At 39.4% G+C, this 26,815-nt stretch overlaps 1 protein-coding gene across 2 annotated transcripts; it reads left to right on the top strand.

Moving 5' to 3' along the window:
* The first annotated feature begins 270 nt into the window (after positions 1 to 270).
* BEND6 (BEN domain containing 6) lies at positions 271 to 25,473 on the top strand. Of its 2 annotated transcripts, XM_018919531.3 has the most exons (10): positions 271 to 420; positions 2,547 to 2,699; positions 13,739 to 13,967; positions 14,069 to 14,214; positions 14,726 to 14,824; positions 15,182 to 15,359; positions 16,814 to 17,031; positions 18,339 to 18,531; positions 20,345 to 20,483; positions 22,999 to 25,472. In XM_018919531.3, exons 3-10 carry the CDS (start codon positions 13,772 to 13,774, stop codon positions 23,261 to 23,263), a joined length of 1,434 nt encoding a protein of 477 aa, XP_018775076.1. In that variant the 5' UTR covers positions 271 to 420; positions 2,547 to 2,699; positions 13,739 to 13,771; the 3' UTR covers positions 23,264 to 25,472. The 2 variants fall into 2 exon arrangements, with proteins under 2 accessions (XP_018775076.1, XP_018775081.1); XM_018919536.3 differs by lacking the exon at positions 14,726 to 14,824 and having other exon boundaries at positions 22,999 to 25,473.
* The last annotated feature ends 1,342 nt before the right edge of the window (positions 25,474 to 26,815 follow it).

Below are 26,815 nucleotides of genomic sequence, written 5' to 3'. Positions count from 1 at the left end.
CGGGCGGGAGGCGGCGGCGCGGGGGAGGAGGAGGAGGAGGAGGAGGAGAAGGAGGAGGAGCGGGATGAGATTCAGGCCGTGACTCAGCAGCAGCAGCCGCCGCGGTGGCGATGGTTGCGGTGGGGCTGCCCCTCCGTGCCCGCACGGCTGCCGGGAGCGGGGAGCGCGGCGGGCAGAGCCGGAGCGCCCGCGGGCATCGGCGGGCGGGGCGGGGCCGGGCGCCGCATGGCAGCCGGCGCGGGCACGGCGGGGCGGGGCGGCGGCAGGAGGAGGAGGTAGTGGAGAAGGAAGAAGAAGAAGGTGCCGCCGGCGTCGGGAGGGAGGAAGGAGCACGAAGCGGTGCATCCTGCCGCCGAGGAGACTCGGCCGGTGACATCACCGCTGGAGCTGCTGAGAGACTCGGAAAATGGCTGCTGCGAGGTACCGGGGGACCCCGTGGGGAAAGAGGGGCTGCGACCGAGGGGCGCGGGGTGTCGGCAGCGGCGAGGGCCCGCGCAGGTCCGTGGGGCAGAGGAGGTCTGTGGCGTAACCTGTACCCGAAGCATTGGTCAAGGCCGGTTTCCTGGCGAGGGAAGGGATTGGGAAGTGATAGTGAGATCCATCCTGACAAGGTGACCAGGGCCGTGACCAGGTGCGGTGCTGCCCCGTGTCCCCGATGCCGGCGTTTAGTGGCCGCCGGGCGCGGGCAGGACGGGGCAGGGTGCGCGCTGCCCGGCCGTGCCCTGCGCGAAAAGCGCCGGGGCTGCGCAGAGCAGCACCTGCAGGGACCCTCGCCCTGCGGGAAACTGCAACGCGCTGCAGCCAATGTCAGCCCCGTGCCCTTCCCTTGCCGCCGGGCCGCAGCTGGTGCAGCATCAAAATCCTGCCATGTGCAGGTCGCTAATGGAGATGGTAACAGGAGTTCACCGATGTTGCTCTTTCTACCTCTGTAGTTGTTACTGTGATAGTCCAGACTTTCAGAGGCTGTTTCAGAGGTGTTTGGAAATGGAGTTCTAAACTCTCTCACAGACACGCAGAAAAAAACCCAAAAAAATCACTAGCTGAAAATATAGCCAGGTACCATTTTGCGTTTACTCATGTTACTGCGGGGAAAAGCTCATTCAAGGCAAAACTCATGCTTTTCATGGATCTTTGATGTGAGCACATAAATCTGTAGAACGTTCCCAAAACTTCATAGAAATAATTAAAATCTCTGTGTAAATATTGGAGAACCGTTGAAATGTTACTGCTTTATATGACTGATATGAAGCTGCAGAAAAGCATTCATGTAAATTTAAGCTAAACTAAAAAATCTGCGAGCTCGAAAGACAGGGAAATGTATCTGTGGTAATTTAAATAAGAACAGGAAAAATAATCTCTAGATTATTAATTTTAATTTATCACTGGGCTAATTACATTGTAACACTTTACTGTACCCTTAAGGTTAATGACATTGTAACACTTAATTGTATCCTGATAGTTAAGGAAATCTGTTGTCATTGAAAGATGCTCATGATAGCAGGGGAGGGGGTGTAAGTCAAAAAAGAAAAAAAAAATTAGTTTTAGTTCTATAATAATTTATTCCAGGAATTTTGTATCATTTCAGTCTATACGCCAAGAGTGAGCTAAAATAGTCTGCCTTATTACTTTGTAAAATGGAAAGTTGCTACATTGCAGCCATGGATTCAAAGCTTTCCCTCACTGCCTGGAAAATGCCAAACGCTGTAAGGTTGTATTGCATCACGTGGTGCAATATTGAAATCTTTCCTAATACCGCAGTACACTGCAGTAGCATAGTTTTAATGCAGATTACCTGGAGATTATTCAAACAGTCCACGTTACCTCACTGAAATACGAAGGAAATTGGTGTGATCCTCCTGGCATGGTGCTGCAGTGCCACGCTGCAGGATATTGCAGGAGCAGGAAACTTTTTGACACCTTTAGCTCTGCACTGATTTATTGTTTCAGAGTGGGATGATAGAGCAAAAGTAGCACGGCAGTGACTGCACGGTAAATTCACAGAGAACTGAGGGGGAGCAGTTCTTTTCACATTGTTCTCAGGTAACAGTGTGTAGAAATCATCTGACAGAAAAATCTCCAGTGAAATCTTTTTAGTTTAGTTTATAGCTTTTCCCTTCTAAGAGTTAGAGCTCACTGGTGTCTTGAGGATAATTTTTTTCCTAAAGGATATAATAAATTTTATGACAGCTGCTTAATTTTTTTCCAGATATGAAAGCGAGTACAGTTATTGCAAGAAATGCTGACATGCATGATTTTTTAGAGAGCTGCTGCTCCAGGCTTTTGAGTCAACTATCTCACATGTACACCAAATTGCTGCTCTGGCTTTCTTTGTATTCATTATTGCTCTATGTTTGTTAAATACTGCAGGGTATGATAGAATGGTTAAAATATTACTTCCATGGTAATTAAAGTTTAAAGTGATGGTTACTACACATGAAAAATAAGCAAATTATATGTGGGTGGATTTTTATTTCCCCAAAGAGTAATAAAGAGAATTTAAGATAAGCTTTATATGTATCACACTTTTAATCTAAGATTCCTTACAGAATGTTTTTTAGGGGACTTTTCCTAAATCTTAAGGATGATAAACAGAGAAGACAAAAGAAATGAAGAGAGAAAGTTAAAACCTCTCATCTGAGATTTGACCTCAGAAGGGAAATCCTGGAGGCGAAGTCATTGCAGAGGAGAAGTAAAAGAAGGTAACAAATCCTTGAGACTAACTGTGATCACGGGGAGTGGAATGGGAGGGGAGGTTAGAAGTTGTTGAGAAGTGGAATTATGTATTTTTTAATCTAAGAAGGCAGTTATTGATTCTGCAGTAAGCTGGGGGTCCTGCTGCCATTTCAGAGTACACATAATATGAGTGCACTTTTGCAGAGTTGTGAGCAGGTGGGACGTAGGGTCCCGCAGATGCTTGTTCTGTTGGGGACCACAGGCAAACAGAGCAGTGACCAAGTCACTGGCATAGGTGAAGGTTTTGGTGGCAGTGTGGGAAGCAGCCTTTCACTTGAGTAATGCTGAGGGAGCAGATGGTGATAATTATTTGGTCAGAAAGGTCAAAAAGGGAAGTTCTGCTTCAGAGAACCCCCAAAGAAGAGGTGACCAGCAAATATTTGGAAGTGGAAAGGCACAGGAGGATGTTTCTGTGGTTATGGTTACTCTTGAATGCAAGTTACCTATTTTCCCAAGTTGGTGAGGCAGGAAAACAGCATGGAAATTGTGTCAAACTTCTGCAGTTTAATGTAAGAGTTGAACAGGGAATGTGCTGTAGCAGCAGCAGCAGCCCTCCTGCAGGGAGAAAAGGCAATGTTGACCTCAAATATTCTTTCAGCTGCTCTCTCATGATAGCCTATTCTGACTTAGCAGTCTTGCCCAGCAAGGCTGAAGAAGGAGCTCCTTTCTTCCCTTACCCTTGTCCTGCTTGGAGAATTGCAGCACAGTCTCTGGGCCAGTGCGTATTCCTTGATAATTTAGGTGATGTTCAGCCACACCTTTTAAAAGAAACAAAAAATTCTAGCTGAGTGCCATAGGTTAGGCTGATAGACAAAAAAAATTGCAAAAAAAAAGTGATGGCATTTTGAGTGGAGAAACCATCTCTTCAGAGGTCTGCTGGCATCCCCCAGTGTGAGCCATGGGATTCAAGGGCACTCCACTGCTCTGTGAAGGCACCTCTGCTCCTGCAGACTGAAGCCTTGTAGACCTCATTTTGCAGCTGTAAAACTCCCAGTGTCAGTGAGCTGAGGGGAAAAAGGGCACAAGCTGGATCTGAGGATGTGGACATAAGAATATGAGATGATGCATGAAATTATTTCAGAAGAGTAGCTGAGGGAGTTAAAGGGTAAGATCATCTCTTTTCACTGGTATGTAGGTGTGCTTTAAGGGCTGTGTTTGTATTGATTAATTGTAATTAAGTGAAATATTCTGCCTAAATGACTATTTAACTGGTAAGAAGGGTTCTCTAATCATCTAATACTTTCTAAAAAAATATTTGGGTTTTTCCTCATCAAACAAGAACCAAAGTAAACACAGTCAAAATCAGAGGCAAGCAAATAAAATACAGAAGACATAGTATCTTTGTGTTATCAACTTCTTTCAATGAAATAATTGACTTTCCCCCTCAATATTCTACTCACAGATTACAAAATGCCATCAGTGCTACTCTAGCAGCTTAAATATACCATAGCAAATGTTGTGAGTGTTTCTGGTGGATGATTAGACTTTAGGAAACTCTTTCTTAGTTGAAAGAATAACATTTACTGGCTTGATATAGGCAACCCATTTAAAAGAAATTTGTTATGTGAAATTATATGTTCTTAATTCAGCAGGGTTATTACAAATCTTCATTCTGCAAAACTTCCTAAATTGTTTACTCTATACAGTGCTTTGTGTGATTAAAAGGCATGCTAACATTACTTAATTCTCACAGAATCTTTGAAATTAGGTGAACGTGTATTGTTATTTCAGATTAATTGAAAAGAAAAGGTGAACTATAAATGTAAAGGTTGTATGATTTACCCAAGACCAAACTCAGTGATTCCATTGCTACAGACTAAACCCTCCATGGCTGGAACATTTTGTCATCTGCAAAATGGTGTCACAGGTGACCATGTAAAACCAAATTCTTGTCAGTTTTATATATGTAGAAGTAATTGTCCTTATTTTGCCAGCTCAAACAACTTTCATATTTGAATTCCCTCTTTTTATGAGACTGAATGTAAATCAAATGGAGAATGAGCCATACAGTTGTACACTCATGGATTAGAGTGTTGCTGGAAAAATGCTAGCAGGAATCCTGTAGGCATAAATTGACTTTCTAGACAGAGAGGCTGTTCTTGAGCCTAGATGGAAATATACTGCTGAAGCTCCTATGGGCACTTTTTTTTAAATTACAGCAGCAGTGTGCCCCTTTGTCCTTGGTTTAAAGTTGCTCTGTGGTCATTTTTGGCAATGTTTAGAGTAGCAGCTGTCAATCTGTTTGTGGCCTTACATCCCAGAGGGAATTGCACTTCATTAGTATTTTAACTATATTATTGAAAGTTGTTTAAGGATTGTTTCAGGCTGATATACAACAGCGGTTATTCTACTCTTATATTACTTCATCAAGTTAGGTTGAACTACATACAGTAAAAAGACATTTAATTTTACAGGAAGGGAAAAAATAGCTCTAGAAAGTTTTGAGGTTTTTATCCTTGCAGGGAAGATGCATTGCTAGATGCATTGCTGTCAATTCTCTGAAGTGTGTGCAGAATTACTCTTAGTCAAAGTAATATTCCCTGGAGTAAGAGGACAATATAATGTTTCTTTTTCTAGTTCATGACCTTTAATAATAATGCAGATTTTTTTTTTCCTCCTCCCACCTACCAAAATACTGCAAAACCAGAGCAATTGGGGAAGAGATTTGGAGTAAAAGAGCAAGCACTTTGAGTATTAATCAGGCATGACTTCTCTACTATGATCACTCACCTATGACAGTCAGTAAAGACATAGAAGTAGAGATAATAAAGATGCTGCTAAGTTATTAAATACTGGCCAAAAATAGAGCCTGGAATTTTCTAGCTGATATTTCACTTTTTGCTTTTAAGAGTTGAAGGGAGAATGTCACCAACAATAACACTTTGGGGTAGAATGAAAGATAGAGTTTCTACTACCTTATAAAAAGAGTAAGGTACATCCTTTTTAACATCTTTTATCAGGTTATCAGAGGGTTTGTTTGAATAAGTCCAAATTGAAAGGATGTCTAATATTTTTTCAGCCTTTTAGGAAAAGTTTGCTTGGGCTGTTGCATGGAGCAAATGCACAATTATTGCACCTCAGCAGAGATTTGCATGTGATCAAACTTTCTCTAATGATCCCATAAACATCTTTAGACGAGATAAGTGATGGATCACTGCTCTTTAATGTTTATAATCTGGGAGCTGTTAAAATGGGTTTCATTGGATTACCCAAGCCAGGTCATAAAGAGCACGGCCAAGTGTTTGGCTTTCCAGAGCCATGTTGACTGTTCCTTCTTCAAGGCTACTTATTGCTTCTAAGTGTTTGGATATATTAACCTGCATGGAAAGAGCTTTCTTGGGATTATTCAAACTCCTGTAGCATAGGTATTTCATCCAGTTCAATAAATAGAGATTTATTTCTTGGTCTGTATATTAATACATTTTGTTGTGCATGGCATTTGCAAACAAGCAAATTGGAGTGAGTATTAGTTCTCCATCTGTCAGCTGTGAAATAGCTATTTAATAAAGATATTAATCTGTCATGTAGAATTAAGATAGCTTCCTGCATCTTATTTGGCATCTTGATACATTAATGTGAATCTTTCACTGAGTGTGGGATTAAAATACAGATAAATAAGTCTACATGGTTTATAGGCATATGAGATATCTAGGCTCCTATTTAAACTCAGGTAAATCATTGAGGCTCAGAGAACAATGCATTTCCCTGAATTTGTGTTTAGTGCCATTTGGGGTGCCTGGAGTTAGTAACCACCATTGTAAGCCCAGAAGAGGGTCCAAGCCAAGTGGGAAGTATGTTCCTATCAGAAGAGGCAGCTGGAGGCCTGGCATAATAACTCATGGTATCTAAGATTGCACCATGCATTTATTTTTAGGCCACTGAATTGAACCCTACATTTAATTTTTTCAACCCTACAGCAGTTGAAAAAAGCTGAATTGCTTTCCATGAAGCTTTAACTGTGTTGAGTAGGGGCTTCACACGTATGACTGTTGGAGCTGCTCAAGGCTGAGACATCTCTGAAAGGATGACAATTGTCATAAGAAAAACTGTGGGAGATTTGCTTGGCCTTCAGCTGCTACTCTAGAAGTACAAATAACAGTGGTGCCAGACACCTGCTTAGAGAGCCAAATTGCCCCCTGCATCTCCAGTGATTACAGCAATAACTTAAGACACCTGGTGCACTAGAGACACCTAAATGTAAGCATCTTAATCTGGAACTGAATCCTGTACTGAAAACCCAGTCATGTTTCTGGCTTCTCTTGAAATCCATTACAATAAATGCCATGTTTCACTGATAGCTGAATAAATGATTGGAAAAAATTGAGTACTTCCAGACATACAAAATATACCTGCTTAAAAATTCATTATTCAGCCTTTCCTATCACTAAATTTAACAAATAAAATTAATCATTTGATGCAAAAATCAGAGTTTTTCCAATAGATTTCTTCAAGCTTTTGATTTAAGCCACAGTCCTACAAAGGACTTTGGCATATTGAGGTATTAATATTATTTTATGGAACTCCTAAGCTGCTAAAATGTGGGAGGAGGGCACTATTGTGAAAAGTAAGAATGGCTTCATGAATTCCTTGGGTCACTCAACAGATTTTAGAATGTGGTTACAAGGTTTGCACCAAGTTCTCTGTGTAATCCTGTGAGTTGTAAATGCTGCTGAGGCTTTAAAGTCAAGGAGGCCATCTGGGTAAATAAGGCCAGAGCTGCTGCTTTACCATGAATAGCATCCCTTCTTAGAAAAGTATCTCAGGTTATTTCACAGAGTCACACCAGGATAGTGATCTGCAGTGAGGAAGTGACCTCTTGAATATCAGGAATAAAATCATAGAGTTTTATCCTTCCTGTGGAAGACAAGTGGGATCATTTCTGTGCATTTAGAGTCTTTAAAGCTGCAGTAGTGTTCTGATAGATGGTCCCCCAGATTCCCAGCTGAATTTGGAACACAGTGATACTGATGATTCTGGAAAATCTGTATTCTGTATTTCTCAGCTGAGAGCAGCAGATTTGTGCTTTTGAATTATTTTTTCCCAGAAATGACTAAGATATTACACTGTAAATCTTTTGAGCACTAACACACTTTTTTTAGGTGCTGTATTCTGACAGCACCTAATTCCACTGAATTAATTAGTAAATGTTACACTACACTTTTTTTTAGGTGCTGTATTCTGACAGCACCTAATTCCACTGAATTAATTAGTAAATGTTACACTAGTTTCAGGTAAAAAAGATTAAAACCTACAACAGGGCATATAACTTATTTAAATATGGTTTTCCATCATACACTTGCTATTGGGAACTTTGAGACTTCAGTGCAGTCCAAGTTTTTAATCAGCATTGTATTTAATATTCTGACAACTTCAATGTAAAATGTGACAGTCTAAATAACACAACCCAAATGTGTCACTACCACTTATCATGCTAAATTGGAAATAAATAGGTGTTTATGAGGTAGATTTATTTTAAGAGCAGTTAAGTTTGGGTTTTGGTTTGTCTTTTTTTCTGAAGGAAAACTGGGATAATTGAAGGCTGAACTCAGAAGGTAAATAATATAAAATGTTAGTACATAATAAAATGTTAGCTTTATTATGTATTTATTAGGTATTGCATTAAAACTAGATATTTGGCCTAAAATAAATCCCCTTGCATTCCACCTGGGCCTCAGAAATCAGATGGGTTGGATGCAGCTGGGTTTAGCTTCTGGTTAGAACTGACTCAGAATTACCAGCCTGGTTGAGTTCAGTAAGAAATTGTATGATCACAGACTTAATAATAGTGCAGCTTATCAGTTCAATACTACAGATCTGAGTTCAATAAAAACTTTCACAGTCCAGATTCACAAAAAGTAGTTTCCTGAAATAATAGGAAAGCAGGTTCAGGATTGCTGGTGATGTGATTGCACTAACTACAGTATATCACTACAGAGGGTGATAGTAACAGAGCTCTATTACTGATATATAGATAGAAATATAAAAATATTCCCAGGTCTTTACAATGAACTGAAAGCACAAAGCTCACCTAGAGGCCTCCCTTCAGGGGAGGAGGACAGCCCGTCAACCGATCCCAAATAAGCAGAGGGGTTTCCCCCTCTCTCCTTTTTTCTTTCTTTGCCCCAAACCCTCCCTTCCTTTATGTCATAGGTGGGGTTTTGAGTGTTATGATTATACATGTAAGGTGTGTTTTCATTTCTCTTCATTTGCAGTCTTAGGATGTAAAAGTTGATATGCAAATAGGGCTTAATGAGTGTCTTGGTTATTTTCGGTCAGAATTTATAGTTGACAAAAGGTAGAATAAACACTTTGGTCCTCCTCCACCAGCTGAGGTGGCAGTAAAGGCTGTCTGACCTTCACTAGGAAGTCTTTGAGTACATCTTTGTCTCCTTAAAAGACCACATTTATAACAAGGCTGCTTATGCAGGGTGGCTGGTAGAGAGGTGCAGGTTTTCTCTGGGGCTTCTCTGAAACTTCCACTTCACCCAGTCACCATTCAGTCCTTACACCTTGCTCAAGCCAGTTTTAAGATAGGCAGGGGCACATCTCCTGTTTTTCTCAACCAGTCTCATCAGTTTTTCACTAACTAAAGGCAACTCTGTAGCAAGCCTGCCATTTAACATAATTATGGATCTGTGGTACATGGTCGTGGTGCCTTGATCTGTGGTACGTGGTTCCTTGGTTTGCTGAAACCAGTGTCAAAGCCTTGTTTTAAGCCAACAGAATCAGACTCGTCAAGTAGGTACACGATCTCATCTTGTAAACTTGTAACACTTTGCACTGTGTTTACTAAAAGAAAAGAGAAGTAATGATCTCAACATGTCATCTGCCAGTTCGCTGTCTGAATGGACCAGACTGTGTCAGACAAAGGGTGAGCTATGTCTTTAAGTGACCTTTGTGGATTTTTGGTGGCTTTGGCGTTTCTTGTGCAGTTTTGATTTGTTTTTGTTTTGGCTTTTTGTGTGGCAATATCATGATTACAAATTTATAGCATTTGTGCAGTATGTGAGGTGTTAACATGTTTGTAAAAATTGAGAGTCCAATTAATGTTTCCTCTGCAGAACTTGAAAATTATTTGGCTCCTTCCTTTTTCTTTTTTCCCTTCTACAAATGACCTAGAATAGTAAAAAATTGTAAATTTGCATTTCAGTATTACTCAAACCAGTAGTGTTTTCAAATGGAGCATATAGCAGAATTAAATAACTTTGTAAAGCATAAGTGGCTTTCAAAGCTCATATAATGTCTTTGTGGTTAGTAGCTGCATACAGGGTAATGCTTCTCCAAATGAACCACTGAACAAAGCATTCAGTGTCAGCAATCTTACTTGATGACTTGCAGAACTGTGTTAGAAAGATTTAAAACAGAGAACCAGATACACTTTAACAGATTGCTTATGCCATTCTTTCGGCTCTCTATAACTTCTGCTGGTCTACTGGAATCTATCCTACTATTTAAAATCTGTTCAAAACTGTAAAAAGATAATACAAGATGGGTTGGATCAGGCCAGCTTCTGTAAGGAGACATACCAACTTTATAGTCACTGAGTAGTTGGTGAAGAGAAATAAGCTCTCCCAGACAGTAAGTCATCTGCTGTCTTTTAGACACGTGTCATAGGGTGAGATGAATCACCTCCCTTTCTGCAGTGACTGAGCCAAATGTGGCTAGACAACCTTTCCTTTTTAAGGCAGTAAAAGTTTGGTAATGTTAATCTCAGTCCCCAAGTTATTTTGTTTGTTTTCTGGTGATACATTATAATTTGCCTTTGATTTATTTTGGCAAATAAGATTTTGGAGGGAAGCATCTCCAGCAGTCCTTGGACAAGGTTCACATTGACTCCTGTGGGAAGTCAGAGTGAGAAAACACTGCAGGACTTCTCTTCCAGAAAGTGAAATGTTTCACCATTCCTCTCCCTTATTAGTGACATTTTGTTCTACCTTTCCATTCCCTTTAATCACTGCTAGAGATGATGCCAGCAGACAGTTAGATGTTATCCCCAGGGCCCATGGGTTGTCGCAATAAATTCTGTGAAAAGACATAGTTTGATAGTTGATGTCTACTGCAGGAGCTGAAGCCATTGCTCTGTAACATAAAAATACTTGCAACGAATGACTACACTCTCTTCCGATGTAAGGATTCACATTTGGCTATGTAATGATTTCATCATTTTACCCATGACACAAGCAGTTGGGCTTAGGTTCAGTAGAGCTGCAGCACAGAAAGGGGGGCCTGGCCGGTTGCTGTTGCTGCCCCTAAACTGCTTTCCTGCCTCGGTCCCTTTATAAACAGCAGGATATTCCTTCTCTCAGCATGCTGAAAGAATATGGCAGCTGTTAAGGCCCTTAGTGAAATTGGTTTAGCTGTTAGAACACACTCTGACCACAGGCAAAAATCTTGTCATCTCAGAAGAATTTTATATCTAATGTAGATAAATTGCTGAGCTCCATGTCCTGCCATGACCGTGGTAAAATTGTCCTTAGCTTAAAGAGGCCAGATGTATTTTCATGGATCCAGGTGCTTGCCTGGTGTAAAGACTGTGCGAGATATTTTGTTGTCCATGTGCTTCACAGTGTCTACCAGTGGCACCAGGCTGCTCTCATGTACTCTGTACAACAAGAAGTCCACATTTCCACTGGCTGCCTTAGCTGTTTAAAAATGTAGGCAGGTCTGATACCTTCCAAAAGCTTCTGGATTTGTTACTGATGTACGTGGTATTGGCACAGTGTGTATGTGACTAGCCCTGGTGCCTGATGTGGGGGATCACCACTTGCCCTGCATGCTGTGAAGGGCCTGTGTATCCAGTGTACCTCTGGAAATCCTGGGCTGGTTTACTAACCCTGTACAAGTTCAGACCATGAGAATGTCCCATGGCTCAGAGAATATTTGTCTTAATACAAAATGAGAGACAAAAGACAAACTGTTAAAGGACTGCAGGGAGACATTAAAAAAATATAGAAGCCAATCAATCAGTTCTTAGACTTAGCACACTGGCAGCTCTAACTCTGCTGCAATTCTGTGGCTCTTATGTGGGCTTTTAGGAGGGTAAAGAAGTAGCTCACAACTGCCAAGGCCAAGGTAGGAAATATCAAAGTACTTCATTTGAAAATCAAAGAACTGGGTGGTGGAGATTGCTGTGCTGTGTTGATCAGAGGCAGAAGTAACATCTTTGAGCCAGATGAGAAATGTTAGGCTGAGTGAAGTATATATTCAAAAGCATTTTGAAAAAGGAGGAAGAATACTGATGCCCCACTGATTGCATAGTCCACCTTTTTCAAATCTGGGATTTTGTTGTTCAGACAAACACACAGTTCCAGTTTGGACCTTACCTGTCCAAAGCGAGGTCAGTGCTGGAACTTTTGTTCCTTTGGATTCTGTTTTGTCTATAAGTTTATTCATTTGAATGATCCCTGTCTGTGGTATGAGGATCCATCCAGTATGGATCAGTGGCAGAATGAGGGCTCTAGTGAATCATGCTGGGCAGAGATATTCAGGCTGCTTCCTCTTCCAGAATTTGCATGGGATGGATGTTTTCTGATCTTTAAAGAAAAATAATGGCAATTATTGCAAACACAGTCTTATTTCTCCAGTGAGGCTATACTTTACAATCCTACTACTATCACACTAAGCATATTCTGTGTAAAGTTTGGTTTAATACTCCTTTTAATGGTGATTTCTTATCTATACTGCTTGCCCCATTGTATCAGTAAATATGTTGACAAGACTGCAGCTGTCCTTTGCAAATTAACAAGTTCACCCCTGAATGGAAAGCCAGCTCTGCTGAGGCATAGAACAGACATGTGGAATAGTGGCAAACTGGGCTTCTGCAAACAAATTACTTCATAGAGCAGTACAGCCAGATATTTTCACTTTGACACAATAGCCCCACATAATTCTCTTTTTCTAGCTCTGAGTTACCTTTTTGACAGCCCCTTCATGAGGCACTAAATTTGCTTCTGACTGATTGAGGCCAAGTCAATTGCAAATCACACTGTCACATCTAGGAATTCATGAGTTTTCAGCTCTGTGAAAGTATTTCACCTTTATGACAGGTGAAATACTTTCACAGAGCTGAAAGTATAAGCATATGTTTGCTGGAAAGAAGACTCAGGTTTGAAAATCAGATTTTCTATGTATTGATTTAATAATTTTAAAGTAGAAAATATCTTCTCTGAGTATAATGGCAGCACTTAAAAGAAGTGGTTACATTTCCAGTAGAATTTATACTTTCATGAAAAGCTATCATCCTAATTGGGAAAATAAAGATCAAAGTATGACTTGTTCCATTCTCCTGGTAGAGAAATTCAGTGCTTTAAAAAACTCGGAATAGCACATTGCTTTAAAAGCATTTTTTTATGAGGCAAATGATTTAACTGTATATTTGGGGTTGGGTTTTCCTTGTTGCTGTTGTTCATCATGAAGCAGCCCAGCTCTCTTCCAGTCCTTAGCCTGTCACTTCTTTTGTGCATCAAGTTTTCCACTGCCAGGATGTGTCATACCTCACCCACTCAGTTGTCCTGGATAGTTCTGGGTTGGTTTTCTGTGGTTGTAATTGTCTTCCTGACCATGAAATGATAACCATACATTCCACTTAATAGCATGAATAGCTAGCACTTTCCTCCATTCTAGGGAAGGGTTCTATCACACCTGTATCTTTTAGTCAGAAGCTGAACTCAAAATTTTATTGAGACAAATGTTGTAACAGTAGAGATCCCAGCCAGACTGAACATAGAAGTAATATGAAAGCCAGGACTCTGTGGGTGAAAGCTGTTTTCTGTGCATAGTTTTGGAGGAAAATGTCTGATGTACAGGTGTTAAACAGACCATCTACCATCTTTCAAGAGGGCTACAGCTTACTGCTTGGCTAGTTTTCACTTCCTTAGGGTATTTTCCTACAAGATAATTACCAATATGTAGCAAAAGGAGGGTTGTTTGGGGCTTTTCATAGGGGTCTTGTAACATCCCTGTGGCGTGCTACAGTAACTGCTATTTTTCCTATGATGTCCTTCAGGAAGTATCTGTGTGACAAGAAAGCCACTTAACAATGAAAAAATTCACACTGTTTGATTTTGTAAATGATAATTCACTGCAAATTGGAGAGACTTCGTGGATCCAGGACCTTCCCTGTGATGACAATGAACTAGAAAGGCTTCTGAAACCAAATGAGCACGTACTAGTAAACTGGCCTGTGGGAGAAAGAAAGACAGAAAAGCACCTGGTGAAAGTTGTGTACATGAGTGGTGAGTGCAGTTCCAGAACATTTGTCTGATATGAAACCTGCTTTTAAGGTATAGTTGCCTGATTGTCTGTGCTTTGGCCTTTTTCCTTTCCATCACTTCAGATGACCCCCAAGAGCTGGTGGAAATGATGCAAAAGATATTACGAGCAGATGAAATCACAAAAATACAAGTCCTTGGAAAAGGCAAGAGGAAGAGGATAGAAATGATATTCTCAGAAAGTGAGGACAGTGACCTGGATAAGGAAAAGGTGAGTTTGTGTCTTTATGTGCCTTATATTGTTAGGTCCATAAAGGAATGAAATAGACTGTAGCTACTGATTCTTCATGATATAACACACAAAGGATGTATAGTAAAGGTAGGAATACAGGCAGCCTTCACATGGGACCTCAGCACAATAACCTGTCAGAGTAATTACTTAGGCCAATGGATTTTGTCCTTTTCTGTGTCACGAGATGAGTGTTATTCAAGGCTTTGATGCTCTGTAGCTCCATTGCATTTTCCCCTGTAAAACAGAAATTTGACTAGTGCTTAAAAAAGGCAAGGGAACAGGTTTTCTGAGGTGTGCCTTGTGCTGAGATCTGCAGTGACAAGATATAGGGAAGGAAAACATCAAAGTTAACAAAGTTACAGATACATTTTTTAAAACTTCTAACCCATAATGTCAAGTGCACAGTGAATAAAAACTTATGGTATATTGTGAAATACTGTAATGAAAGGCTCGATAGGAATGCAAAGGCACTGTTATGCACTTTTTACAGGGGAAGATGATGAAACATATAAAAAGAAAGAAATCATTGCAGGCATCTGCTCCTGCCAACATCCTGAGTCAACTTGAAACATCTCTAATTAACAAACAGGTAAACATCCATTTTCACCAATGTATCAAGTGAAAGCAGTCTGAAAGGTATTTTTGAGGGACACATAGGATTTTTGCCATAGTGAATTTAACAGTTCTAAAAGATGCTGCTTTGGAAAATTGGTGAAGAGAGAAAGAACAAAGGTACCTAACAGTTACATATTACACTGACATTTCATTTTTAATTTCAAGTAGAATACTAACAGCTATGTTTGGTAAAATCTTTTATTAAAATGCATTGAGTCTGTTTATACAAGAGAATTTTTTTATTTAGCCAGATATTTTAATGTTAGTTTTGATGCTTTGATTTTATGTTGTTGTTGCTCTAGATATCACAGTGTTTTGGGGTTTTTTTCAGAGAGAACCATATTCAGGAAGCAACTTTCTATACAGTGAAAGTAGCAGTGATGATGAAGAGCCTTTATTTCAACTCTCCAAGATAGAACTATGTGCCAAAATTAAAAGTCTCAAGAGGAAGCTGACAGATACCATGAGAGAAAATTGCCGCCTAAGGCAATCCCTGGTGATGCTTCAAGGTAAAGTTGGGACTATTTTGATGAAGAGGAAAGCCTGAAGGTCAGAAAAAGCTTGATTTATAAGAGGCCATTTGGATGGGAATTATGGATGCTCAAGCACCTGACATGATCAAGGCCTACCATTAGCATCACAGTCTGTGATACATGGCAGCATTTAATTCCAGCAGCACTTACTGACTTGCACAGAGGCCATGCAATCATAGAGTTAGAAATGAAAAATGTGTCTAAATCCTGCCAGTTGTTCCCAAGAGAACCTTTCTGTATGCTGAGTAACCACTGGCTAAGCTCAAATACTTCAGTGACCAGTCCAGCTCCCTTTTTTACTAGCAGTCTTTCTTGATCAATTGATATTTAATTTATTCTGAAATTACTTAACTTCTAACTACTTTGGTGATTCCTCATTACTGATAATCTGAGTTAGTTTCAGATGCACCAAATTTAATTCTTTCCCAGAGATGAAAAATTCTGTTCCACTGTAAATGAACCCTTCATCTCTTAGTGATCATCTCTGAAGTGCCTTGCACTTGTCCCTATCCCTTACTCTAGGGCAGCCAAAACTGAATCCAAAATTTCAAACTGCTAGTGATTGAATAAGGTTTAAAGAGAATTTACTCCCTCCTGTGCCAGCTACATCATACCATCCCTAGACAATGTGGTGGTATCTGTTATTTTTTTTATTGTCAGATGATTTTGCAACTGTTTATCATTTTCATTTCCCACCTGATTGCATTTCTTTTGTTATTCATCTTGGTTTGAATCATTCATCTCCAGCTTTTTCAATATTATTTGTAAACATTTTCTTTATGTCTGATAACTTTTCTCACACATATAAGTAAATTTGCCTGCATCCTGAGCAATTATCTTAGTCTTTTACAGTATTTTGTTTAATTTAGTGATTCTGTATTTTGCTGATATTTTATCTCTTGCATATTTTTTGCTTTGCATTGATTCTTCTTAATGGATGCAATAAAAGTTTATATTTGAAAATATTACTTTGAGGAAAGGTTATTTAAAACATATTCTCTAGAGATTAAAAAAAAGAAAAAGCCCCTGAAGTCTGTGTAACGTCTTTGAAAGGAAAAAAAAAGCAGACATCACTTAGCCCATATTCAATAGCTTTATGGACTTGTAGAGGTTTTGAGATTGTGAAAAGAAAAAAGAGAAGTAGTCTGTTTTCTGCCAGGATGGGCATAAACTAATAATTCCTCTTAGCCTTGCACTGAAGTGATCTATTCCAGAAACTGAGCTCAGATCTTCATGGGTGGGGACAGCAGTGGCAGGAAAGCATTTGAGGGAAGAGGAAAGAAGTATATTGAAATGTCTTTGACTGCTTTGAGTCTTTTGCATTATTTGACAGGAATCTAATTGCAAAAATATTCCTGCTTAAGAAATTGGAGTCTGAAAGCTTCAGACTCCAATTACTATTTTACCCCTCACTTTTCATCGGATTTCAGTGTTGCCACAGGCAGTCACTCACTTTGAGGAACTGGTAGGGATGGCTGAAGCGCTGCTCAAAGGGGGAGTGACATCATCCACGTCCAGTCTGCATCCACATGCTGTTTGGAAGGCATCTCACAATCCATTAGCAGATTCCTGTGTGGCTATGCATAGTAACTCCAGCTCACCAATAACTTTGAATGTGGAAGATGAGGAACAACAGACTGAAAAACAGGTCAGTTAAAAGGCAATTTCAGGCATGAAACTTTATATACTGTATAAAGTTTACTGCTATAGCATAATGTAAAAAATAACCATCAGTAAAATAATCTGTCATCATTGCATTGATAACATAACTAATGAGCTCCTTTTGTGCAGAATGCACTTTGGATGAGAAGTATTAGCTTTTATTCAGTGTCCTGTACACTCTCAAATTCACTTTAATTTCAGTGACCTTGCATATCTGTGGCTAAGGGCAGAATGTGGATGCATGAAGAAAATGCCAAGATCCAGGGATAACTTCCAGCCTAATTGTTTAGATGCCAAAGGGGAGTAATAGTATTTCAAAGATAATCTAAGATGAATACTGTTAATCTCTAATTGGAGGCTGCTATGTTTCTTCTCCTGTTCCAGACACTGGCTAGCAGTTAAGTAGAAATACATGTATACAGAGATACTGAGTAAAGAAGTTCCCTTATTCTCTGCAATTATAACAGAACATGATTGAGACATCTAAGGCACAGAGGCTGTACATGAAAAAAATGAAGTCACAACCAAAAGAATGATTCTAATGTCTGCATTCACAATTTACATAAACATTATTATGCATTGGGTCATGCTAATCCATGCAAATCATTCCTGTGTGTTGTCATGGAGTGCTAAAATCCAAAGAAGTCTGTTAAGAATTATCGTGGTGTGTTTTTACTGCATATTGGAAACCACAAAATTTGACCTAACATCTTCAAAGAAATAAAAAGACCTCATTTTCTGAGCAGCCTGCCTTACTTCGTAGAGGTAGCTCAAAATTGCCTATTAGGAGAGTTCAAACTCTTTGGCTGTACCACTGCTGCATGCAGAAGCCACTCTCAAAGCCCAGGACCAGATGTCACAGTTCTTAGGGCATGTCTGCTCACAGGCAGGAATATTTGCTTGGGCACAGTGCCATGCTACCAAGGCAGTACAGAAACCATGCCAGAACTGGACCACAGCCAGCCTGCATGAGGAGCAAGCAGAAGGTTTTTGCTATGTCTGAACGTGTTCTGTCTCTGCTAGTGAGTAATGAGGATGGTGAAGGGTTTGCTAGGATGCATGGGGTCCTTAGTCTGCCCCACACTTCCTTCTGGAAAATAATCAAGCTGTATGTATAGTCCCAGATGCTGAGCAGTATGCAAGTGTGGTGTTAATTCAAGCCCACTTTTGTAGAGATTGCTTTTGAAATTGAGGGTTAGAAATAGAAAATGAAAAAGATATTTCAGTGGTAATAGTATATATTATTTCTAGAGAACTGCAGTAATTATGCCTACGACCAATTTTGTTTTCCAGTTCAAGATTGAAAAGTGGCAGATTGCACTTTGTAACAAGAGCAAACCTCAGAAATTTATAAATGACTTGATGCAAGCACTTTATACACATGAATACATGGCTACACACAGCCTGACAGGTGCAAAGTCCTCTTCTTCAAAGGATAAAGCGGCAAAACCAGCTATGAATCAGAATGAAGTTCAGGAAATCATAGGTGATGGCTTGTTAACATTACTCACTGTGGCTCTGGCTTGACAGGGGGCTTTCTTGGAGGGAGGGGCTGTCATGCTTAGCAGCTGGTCTGCTCAGGTGATGAGCTGCTTCCTGTTTCCTTCTTCAGCTACGTGCTTTTTAAAACCATCTGTTAAAAATACTGCCAGTGAAATGCTATGTTGTAATATTTCTATTGTGTGAATTCTGTGGGTTTTATTTAGATGAATGCTCAGGAACAGTGATACTGTAAATTGTTTTAGCCCTTGCAAGGTTAACCTGCAACAGTCAAACTTGGAGCACAATAATAACAGATAAGGGAAGGCAAAAAGAGGACACACTTGGATCAAATTTTAAATTATGTCTTCTGTGTTCTGAAGTTTAGTGAATGTTATGAATTCTGACATTTCAAATAGTGCTAGAGGCAAAATGAGACTGTAGAAGACAGAAATAGTGGACAGAGAAACAAACAAAATTTGATTTATGCTGAGGTTTACAGCAGAAAATATCTGGTGAATAGGACAGAAAATAATTTCAGATGGAAGTATTAGCTTTAAAGAAAACACAATTTTGTGAGCATATGAAGCCAAATTTTAATTGGATTCACGCCTATAACTAAATACTAGAACAATATAGTCTTAATTACTGTACTATAATTCCACCCCCATTGCCATTCCCTTGGACTTTGCAGTTCTCTTTGGTTCCCTTCTCAGTTTAGCTCCAGTTCCTGTACCTTAGTACAGTTTTGTTAAAGTTAGCCAGCAGTTTCAAAAGTTATCAGTTGCAAAAACCCTTTTTTCTTAAGAACCGTGTTAGAAAAAAAAAGCCCAAAGAGAGATAAAAGGAAAGAGTGCGTAGGATGGTAAAAATATATTTAGAGGCAGTAAGATGAGACAGTTTTGGAATGACATTTAAGAAAAATGTGGTAATAGTATATAATATATATTCAATGGGATGAGAAAAATGGTTGGACTCAATCATAACGGTTTTATTCAACCTTAATGATTCTGAATCCTACTAGGGCCTAAGCAAAACTGAAAAGGGAATCAGAGAAGGTAATCAGAGAATGGAATACAGCATGTTGTGGAGAATTCAGTGACAAAGCTTATAAAGAAATCAGAGAATTTTGTTAAAGTAGAAGAGAATACTCTGAAATTTAAAGAGAAAAGTGTCAACATTATACAAGAGAAAAAGAAAAATAAGAAGGAAGCTTGGGAGTTCTAGGGCTGTAGAAAATGAGTTAGTAAATCAGATTATTTAAAGAAGATGGAAATTGTGGGACTTCAAAATAAAATGAAATTAAAGGGCAGGGAAGATGATGGAAAAGAAGGGAGCAGGAATCACATTCCTCATGTTGAGTCCTGTTATTGTTGCATTCAAAAAATGTAGCCAGGCAAAACAGAAGGGAAATTTTTTTTAAAAGTGACATCACCTGCAAATGAAAAATAATGAGAAAAAAAACAGTAAGATTCAGAGTCATAAGCACTGATGAAGATGGGAAAAGGACTCTGATCGAGGACAGAACATAAGGGCAAATGATTAGCAAGCACAAATCACTCATTACAGGAGCCCTTGTGGCCCTGGAGTTCCTTTTGAGTCTGCCAAGAGCAGGCAGCAATGTGGAAGGCACAAAGGAAAACAGGAGCTGAGTAGCGTCTATGAAGGAGTTTGTAAAGATTGTGAAGTAACTAGAGTGGAAGCTGAAGTAGCTGGAATTTTAAAAGATGCAAGAAATATTTTATATCACCCGTTTCTTGTTTCCCTTATTTGGAGGGTCTATATATATATAAAATATATATCATCTCTTTATTTTGCAGGAATCACAAAACAGTTGTTTCCAAACACAGATGATGCTTTAATTAGGCGAATGATGGGACAAAAACTGAACAATTGCACCAAGAAGCCAATTTTAAGCAAAGACCTTAACTCAGGTGCTTTTCAGAAACATAGCTTTTGGTAAGTCACATTAAAAAAATGCCTGCACTGTTTAATTCTGCATATTACTTCATAGTAATAAAACCTAAAAGCAGTCTTAAAATTCAGGTAACAATACATATTTACCTACTTGGTATATGCACTACCAAGCCAGTAAATATTTCCATAACCCTGTACAAAAAGCACATAATACAGAAGCAGTCCAGCTTAACATTACTGCACAAAAATAGTTATTGGTGCCAGACAAAGCAGCACAAGACTATTAAATTACAGGTAGAGAAAACAGAAGTAAACACATGGAGTTGCTTTGCTGAATATGTCTATTTTAGATTTGACATTGTTTACATTTCTTATTATTCTCTGGCTCACCATGGACAAGTCAATTCCATTTTCATGTCACCTGTTGTACCCCAATTAACCCACAAGTGAATATAGGGAAAATCCCACCTTTTGGTATATAGTTATAAGAGTACTGTAGGTGAGCTAAGCTGGAATCCTTTACTGCCACAAGAGTCTAAATTATTGGGTCAAAGGAATTATTAAATAACATCTTACCTACTAAGGGCATTTTTGCCTTATGAATGAAATGAATACAAAATTACCAAACTCGTGGCTACTGTTGGTGAAGTCAGCTATTTGCACAGTACTGTTTCCACATAGAACAAATGCACATATCACAGAAGGGTGGAGCTGGAAGGGACCTCAGTAGGTTGACTGGTCCAGCCCCTGCTGCTCTGAGCAGGGTCACTCAGCCCAGTTGCTCAGAGTTTGGTTGGGTATCTGCAAAGGTGAAGACTCCACCGCCTCTCCAGGCACCCTGTGCCGCTGCTCCACTGATGTTCACACAGGACCTCCTGTGCTTCCATTTCTGCCCATTGCCTCTGGTTCGGCCACTGGGCCCCACTGACATGAGCCTCCATCTACACTCTGCCATCAGACAATAGCGCACACAGATGAGATCCCCTTGAGCCTTCTTGAGTCTAAACAGGCTCAGCTGACTCAGCCTCTCCTCAAGAACCCAATAAGAAATGAGCAAGGAACAGGACAAGAGATTAAAACAGGGTGACAGGGAAAAGAGATTTGTCCTTACTTAGACTTTCTATACCGAAGTAGCATATTTCTTCTTCCTGGTTCACTTATCTCCTGCATGCTTTTAAAATCCAAATTTGTAACTGTAAGACACTTCATAAGAAAAAAAGACAAAACAAAAAACCCCAACAACAATAACAACAAATAAGAAGCACCCCAAGATATTTGTCTATGTTATGATACGAATGTTTGAAAAGTTGTAGTGCTTTGCTTCTAAAATTCCTTTCTAAGCCACCTGGTAGTACTCCATGGACCACCAGTGATCTGTGAATTATTATTTAATAAATACTTACAGAATATCTCTTAGGAAAATCCACATACACAGGTTTTTCCATCTGGAAACAATAAACAAATGCACCAGCCTGGCAAAAATGAAGTTTACTATGTTAATGCTTTTCTCCTAGAGATGAGAAGACTTCATAAATTAAAGGTCCTGTGTATTTGTAATACACAGTATGCAATGATTCACTGCAGTGTTCTTCCTTGTCCTTTACACAGACATGAAAAATAACAGCACAGAACCACAGATTTTGTCTTCTTTAAAAATATGAAAATCTTTAATATTTTAAATCTTTATATTAATCAGGTGGATCCACACATTTTGCTAATTTCTGAGTCTTCTAATGTACACATAGTATTCCTAAAGCCTTGATAGGAAGACCTTGGCTATACTAAAACGATTCTGGGTTGTTATTTAATACTGCCTATGGACCTTCCAATTTAAAGCCAATACTTTTAAAATGCCCTTTCAATATTTTAAAAATGTCCTTATGTCTGTTATCGATCAGTGCTTATGTAAAATCCAGTCCAACATCCATTGCAACCGATTCAGATATTGCCTGAATAGTGTCTTTTGAACTGATGCATTTATAATGATTTTTTTTTACATCTGTTAAGCATTCCCTTGCTGTCAAAGCAGTTAAGCACCATCTAAGTAATCAAGATAATTTGTTGATTCCATTAACTCAGATGACACACATTCTCTGTAAGAAAAGTAAGACAATTTAAAAGTGCTCATAATCTCACTGCTACTCCTTCAATCTACCTTTCATCAATGAAGTACAGAGAGGCCTAGAGAAAATTCTGTTGTGCAGGACCTTTACTAACCATTTATCCAAAAAAGTTACTATCTTTGAAAACTGGTGTTGCTGTGGCTTTTATTTCCTCTCTTGCTGGTATTTCTTCCTTAGTCACCTCCTCCACCTTTCCCCAGAGTAGAGTTATGATCCAAGAGAAAAAAATATGGAAACAAATCCAATAAGACAGACAAATTTCCATCTCAGATCCATGAAACTGAGGTGAAACAAGGGAAAGGACAATGTGACAGTGAAGAAAACTATTTAACTAGCTAACAAATAATCTCTGCAGCTTGGAAACTAAGAACAGTACTAATTGCACATTTAATGTTAATATCTCAAACTTACTTATAAATTGTCTCATTGAACAGTGGTTCAACAGCTGCTCCTCAGGGCATCATCTCTTCGGCTGTTCCTCCTTGTACACGAGACCAGCAGGATGATGATTCACCAGCTGCTAATGCACAACTTCAAAGTGACAGCTGCCTGACTCCTCCACCTCCCACCCCAGAAGGTCAGCAGGAGTGTTCCAAACCCACTTCTTCTAAGGTGGAGTCTCAACTCACCAGCAGCTCACCAGCGCCCTCTCCCAACCAGGGTTGTGGACAGGATCTCAGGAATTCAGACAAGGAATAACAGGTGTTTCATTCCAGCTCATGTGCTCAACAGAGATTAAGAAACAGTATAAAACAAAATGAAATAATATCTAAATTGTACTAGATATATGGTAGTGTCCAACAGCGGACAGAGATAGAAGCCTGAGAACTTTTTTCTCAAACAAATGAAAATCCCATAGACTAGAAAAAAATTGAAGGCATATTAATATATTTGAATTTAAGATGTTATAAGATATATGCATGTTATGCAGTAATTAAAACTTGTACTGAAAACTACAAGTAGAGTCCCCCTTAGTTAGAAAAAAACATTATTTAAAGTACTACCAAAAAATATATATATGAGGAACCATAATTCCCCTTGCTTTCACCTTGACAGCTGAGGGAAAACTGCTGAACTGATCAAAGAAAGTTATTGTTTATTAATGCAAAAATATATAGAGATATGGAAAGAAGACAGAAAGATCTCCTAGTGAGATGAGGACTGTGGCCAGCACTGGAGTAGAAAGCACAGGGCGAGATGAGCAGAGAGGAAGAAATGAAATAGATGTTTAAGGCTGCTACTAACTTGGAAAACAAAATAACTTTCCTAGGCCAATGAAACTATAACTTTGAAGATATCTACAGGAAAGAAGCAGTTACTTTTTAACCTCTCAAAGTAGAAAGACAATGGAAGAAGCCATGTTCCTTTGTAGCTCAGGGAAGAGTCCTCCAGGAGAGCCTGTTTAGTTATGGAAACAATTCTCCTATAGGGATTCTGCTGCTGGTACTCTGCTGGTTTGGCAGCTCTTACTCCTTCTTCTTCCCTGACCAATAGGTCCATAGGATAAGGGTGCCTGGTCCCTTCAGTGGGGAAATAGAGCACACTTCAGTGGAAGCAACTAGTAAAGGGCAGAGTTGCCAGCTTCTACTCCCTGTGTTTTGATTTTGGTATGCTACCCCTTGCTTAGAGAAAAGTGGACAGGCAGAGTATTCCTCATGGGACAAGGACCAGAAAAATCCCAGTATCTGGGCAGTTGCCCTTGAGATCTGACTGCACTTCTTCCAGGAAGCAGCTGGCAGTCACACAAACCCTATAACAGCCTTAGGAGGAGGAATGGAAGATACAGGCTTCCCAGGGCAGTGGTCACAGCACCAAACCTGGCAGAGTTCAAGAAGTGTTTGGACAATGCTCTCAGGCACATGGTGACTCTGGGGTGTCCTGCACAGGGCAGGAGCTGGCTCAATGATCCCGATGGGTCCCTTCCAACACAGCATATCCTGTGGTTTTATGATTTTTTTTTCCTTCCTGACTGATTTCAGGTTTCCAGTGTGCTGACATGGGAAGGAGAGAATACCTGGGACTATAGCTTTTCTGTTTGAGTGTCCTTCCCAGAACTGAGAGTACTATTAGCTAAATCTATTTCAGACATGGCAAACGAGCAACTAACGAATCGGACTGGAAAAATGAAATTACATTATATTGAAGAAATCTAGCTTGATTTAAGGAGGATTTCAGGACATCTGAGTTACAGAAATAAATTAGAAATAATATGAGGGTGAACACTGAAAAAAAAATCTGAAGGTTATCAGCCAAATACCACTGAAAAAAAAAAAGTGCTGCAAATCTAACTGTTCTAGAGCAAGGCAGTAATAGAAGGCACTGTGGAGAAGACTTGTTGTAGGCTGAGGTACAAATTAAGTGATTTGCTATCCTTTTTCATCTCTCACCTAACAATTCCTTGTAGATAAGATCAGGATGAAAGCAGGTATGAAATATCTTAGTTCTATTTCATGCTATTAACTACCATCTATAAAATGTAATAGAAGGATGTTTGCTATTATGTAAATTTTGTACATGTAATTGTATGTACCGCATATATAATAGTGTATATAGTTAATAATATTTTTGAAGCAACTTTCTATCAAATAAAATGAAACATTACTATGTTTTAGTGCTGTTTTATTGTCCTCACAGTCTAATGGGCCTTTACTTAGATCACCTCTGTGATACACTCTAACATACAAGGTTGGGTGTTTCTCTTGCTCATTTTTTTGGTTTTTTTCTTCCTTTCTTTCTCTTTAATAACTACTCCGAAGCCAGCTTCTGTAAAGCTCATCATTTTATCTGGGGAAGTGTGATGTTTGTAAGGTCCCCAGGACAAGGTGAGAAATGAGAATTTCACTCCATGTTATCAGAAGGCTGATATCATATTATGTTATGTTATGTATGTGTTGTGTTGTGTTATGTTATGTTGTTATATGCTATACCAAAACTATGCTAAAGAAAGAGAAAGGATACATCTGAAGGCTTAACAAGAATAATAAAGAAAAACCGTGACTCCGCAGAGCCTTGACACAGCTGTACCACAATTGGTCATTAAATTAAAACAATTCACATGCTGGATAAACAATCTCCAAATCACATTCCAAAGCAGCAAAACAGGGAGAATCTGAAGCTTCCCCAGAGAAGAAATCCTGGTGAAGAGATTTTTCAGAAAATATCATGGTGACAGGGGAAGGAGTTGGACCACCTTACAAGGGCACTCTAACCTTAAAGCTGTCCCAGCTGATGTGGCACAGCTGCAGCTGCTCTGCCCTCCAGGAGGTGTTGGAGCCCTTGGGCAGGCAGGTGGAGCTAAAGGTGAGCAGCTGCTCTCCCTGTGGCTGGTGCAGCACTGAAGATCCCGCTGCACTGTGTGCTTTTCTATTCTGCTGGCTTGGTCAGTTGCCAAAGGAAAAACAGTGGGGCTGGCAGCTTACCACAGAAAGTGTAGGAGGAGTTTCATAGTAGGGTGGAGGACCTGCTCCCAGGCATGGGCCAGGGAGATAGGTGGGTATTCTGGACAAAAGGAACAACAAATGAAAGGAAATATTTTAATGTTGTAACAAAGGATAAAAAGTGATCGAGCTGCAAAAAGACCGTTCCTTCCTCCTACTAAAGTATAGAAACAATGTTATCCCACAGGATGACAGGAGATAAATAGCTGTTACACAACTATGCCATTAACAAAAGGGCCATGTGTCTTGCAGTATGGCCAGAAAGGTACAAAATAAAACTGTTTTTTTCAAAATTGAAAACATTTACCCTGAGAAACTCAGAGAATACAAAATTAAAGACTAGATAATCACAGATTAGAAACTTCAGAAGGAATAGAAAGTGACATCAGACCAGCATAGTGCTGCTTCTCCCAAAATTTACATTAAAAATTAATTTGCTATAGGTAAATGTCTGGTATTCCAAAGTGTAAAATTCTGATATGAGCAACAGAGGGCACATTATTTGCAGTCCTCAGAATGGGAGAAGACTGATGGCTGCCACAGAAGCTGTAGTGGTATTAGACTGCATGGTAATTAGTAACTGGACATTTACTACTGAAAAGGTAAGCAATACTAAAACTAATAATTTGAACTATTTATTTCTATTACTGCACATTAGATTGAATTTGAAGGTTAGAGTAGAAAAAATTTGGTAGCTGTTTATCATGAAGTGCTCAGAAAAGCATTTGTTTTCTAAGGTGGGAAGAATAGTGAGGTATGTGAAGAACTGGATACAAACCTTACTGAAAAAGTGTAAAAAAAGTATACTGTTAAA

Source organism: Serinus canaria, chromosome 3 (assembly GCF_022539315.1).
Source record: "Serinus canaria isolate serCan28SL12 chromosome 3, serCan2020, whole genome shotgun sequence".
In the NCBI taxonomy this organism is placed as follows: domain Eukaryota; kingdom Metazoa; phylum Chordata; class Aves; order Passeriformes; family Fringillidae; genus Serinus; species Serinus canaria.
This window is presented reverse-complemented; position numbering and strand designations above follow the sequence as displayed.